A 3085-nucleotide genomic window follows, 5' to 3' on the forward strand; every position below is an offset into this window, starting at 1 on the left:
CTAAGGCTTCAATCCCTATGTTATTGAAAACAACGTCATATGATTCATGGACTGCCTGCTAATAAATTGTCTTGGAGTTTCTTTTTCTTGTATTAGAAATGTAACTCACCTTAGGTTCAGTTTTCTGTTTCTTAGTGGGTGGCTGCGCGGTGTTCGCCTCCTGCCGCGAGTCGTCCGGTTCTGGTTTAGCGGCGGGCGAGGGCGCGTGAGGCATGTGGGGCGCATGCGACGCATGGGTCGCATGCGGTGTGTGAGGTGAATGAGGCACGTGCGATGCATGGTTCGCATGTGTCGAAGGAGGTAGGGGTGTATGCGGCGCTGGCGCGGGCGAACTCGCAGGAGGAGCAGGCGACGCGGCCGGCGCGGCGGGTTTGGGTTCAGGGCGCGGCGCGGGCGGGCGCGCCTCCTGCTTAACAGGGGGCGCGGCTGCCTGCGGCTGAGCCGGCGCAGTTGGCGCGGGCGGTCCAGGCGCGTTGGGCGGCGGCGGCACGCGCGCTACTCCGTTCACGTCGTGGGGCGGGTGCGGGTGATGGTGCTTCTCCCGTGCCTTGTCGCGCCGGTGGCCCCCCGAGCCCCGCTTGGCGACTGCTGGCGACGTGGCCGCTGCAGCCGCAGCAGCTGCCGCAGCCGCCGCTGCCGCCGCGGTCTTCGGCTCGCCATTCATTTCGTTCGACTTGACGATCTCGTGCTTGGCCTCGGAGCTTTTGGTGCCGGGCTTGGTGCGCTTGATCTTCATCTTGAGCGCGGTGCGCTGCGCGTCAGGTTCGGCGCGCGCCGCCATGCCGCCCGCCTCGTCCGTCTTCTCTATGTCGGCATCGAGGTCTATGATTAGGTCGCCGATGCCGATGTCCCATTCGTTATCATCATACTCGAAGTTGGCGGGGTGTGCGGGATGTGCGGGGTGCGCATGGGGCGCATGGGGCGCGAGGGGCGCGGGGCGAGCTCCGCCGGCCGGCGCGCCCTCCCTCATTGGCGCCGCCATGCGCGCCGGCTCGCCGCGCCCGCCCCCCGCAGCGCCGCACGCGCACACACCATTGTAGCCCTGCAACAGCAACATGATACGCTCACACATATTGCACATAGACAGCACGAATATCTGTACAATATATTATCTTCCCACTTAAACGTGCTCCAAAACAACAAGGAAGTAGGCATATCACAAGATACTTCTTACTAATTTATACATCATAAAATATATTGTGCACACGTCGCAGCTAACTATTCTTAAAAGTTTTTTATCAATTTATTTATCACAAACCTATGTAAAAACCATTTTATAGGAAAGCATGTACGCCTAGGCAGTTAATAAGACAAATTATAAAGCCAAACGAAGACTTTTCTAACTGTTAATCATTATATTCAACAAGGCTCACATCTACATGTAAATTGAATTTTAGAATTCCGATCCACTACTTAATTACGACTGTCGTTAACGGAAATGCTTGTTATTAATAACCATTTCCTTTTAACACTTCGATGTTATAACGAGTACGATTCGTTATAATAAAATTTAACTCGAGGCTTATAAAAAGACTTAAATGAACATATCCATTTGAAATGATTCCTTTATAGAAATTTCATATCGTAAGGAGTTATTACCGATTCGGAGAGGCAATAATCGTAAAATAGTCATAAAATCTCGGAGATAAGGCCGAAGTACCAGCGCGCAGCTCGGTATAAACCTAGACGCATACTTAGTGCCAAAGTTAGGCATATTTATTACAATTTATAAAATTGAGTAAATTTGAGCATACTCTTCGCCGGAAAAATTGCATTCTTATTTTTAATTTATTCTTTGATATTTTATTTTATTTACAATGTGAAAGATTTTATTGTTTTTATAAAAAAATGTATTCTGCTGTATCTTTTTGGTTTTGTTTTTGACTTTTTCTTTCTACTGTACTTTTTAAAACAGTCATAATATATGCATAATTAATAAATAAAAAAAGTAAACGCAAAATTAACGACGCTAAAGAAATCCAAGTTAAAAAAACAATTTCAACATGGCGAGCGTAATATTCCTGCGGTACTAGGATAACAGAGCAACAAGGATACGATTACTTCAACGAGCAGGTTATAAGGCGGCGGCGACGAGGCCGGGTTTACTGCGCCCTTTTGATAACTCCTCGTAACTTTTTTATGACGTGCGCGCTTATGCCGGCCTGGTACTGCCTCTAAAATGCTTTACGATTTTGTTTCTTTGTTTGTCTCACTCGGTTGCTCAATTATTTTTACTTCTTCCAAACGATTAATATCATCTATCTCCAGCAGCAGGGATTGAGAACTGGAGAGGTTATTTTTTATTCTGCAGAGAGGTTTTCGTTAGTCATGAACGAGGGTCAACGTTCATATTCATGAGTGTCGCAGTCGCAGCGGCGTTGCGGTTTATGAGTGCTCTCGTTTAAACAAAGTTTGTGGCATCGAGTATAGTCAAAGACGTTTATTTCCTACCCATTTCGTACACACAATGCAGTTCGAAAAGTTATCATGGCATTATTCATGTGTGCTATTACAGTGACAGTCTGTACAGTATTCAATGCTAAGTGGGAAACTAATTTGATTCTGTGTCTGTACATTGGCTATAATTTATTCATGACAAACGACTGCTACTCAAACAAAATGTAAATTACAAATTATGTTGACAGTGAAATTCAATCCGGTTTAAAATGTAAATCGGAGATAAAATACCGACACTATGAATTTTATTTAACTTTCGGCTAGGATTTATTAATATAAATAAATCTATTTCGTAAAGAAATCCATTTTTATTATAATAAAGTTTGCGAAAATGTGACTTATTAAAGTTGTAAAAATTTTCTTAAAACATAAATCTTATCTGAATAGTATTTCATCTGTATTGTTTCAAATAAGCTACGTATTTTATTGTACAGATAAATTGCTTATTATAAACATGAATAATTTACGCAAACACTTTATCACTATCCAACACGTAAAACTAAAACAAATGGTTTAAATTTTAACGACGTTTAAACACGAAAACGAGTCATGTTTTCTCCTAATCGTTATGACAATGTAAATTTTGCGTGCGACGAAAGAATTTCATCAACTAAATATAAAAAAATTA

At 43.8% G+C, this 3085-nt stretch overlaps 1 protein-coding gene across 1 annotated transcript; it reads right to left on the reverse strand.

The window, feature by feature from the left end:
• Window positions 1–1072, reverse strand: LOC106127798 (COPII coat assembly protein sec16-like). The gene is made up of 2 exons (XM_013326049.1): window positions 110–1072; window positions 1–15 (listed from the first exon to the last, which is right to left on the reverse strand). The coding sequence occupies exons 1-2, from the start codon at window positions 1070–1072 to the stop codon at window positions 1–3; spliced, it is 978 nt and encodes a 325-aa protein (XP_013181503.1).
• Window positions 1073–3085: the final 2013 nt, after the last annotated feature.

Source organism: Papilio xuthus, unplaced genomic scaffold (genome assembly GCF_000836235.2).
Source record: "Papilio xuthus unplaced genomic scaffold, Pxut_1.1 DF824566.1, whole genome shotgun sequence".
In the NCBI taxonomy this organism is placed as follows: domain Eukaryota; kingdom Metazoa; phylum Arthropoda; class Insecta; order Lepidoptera; family Papilionidae; genus Papilio; species Papilio xuthus.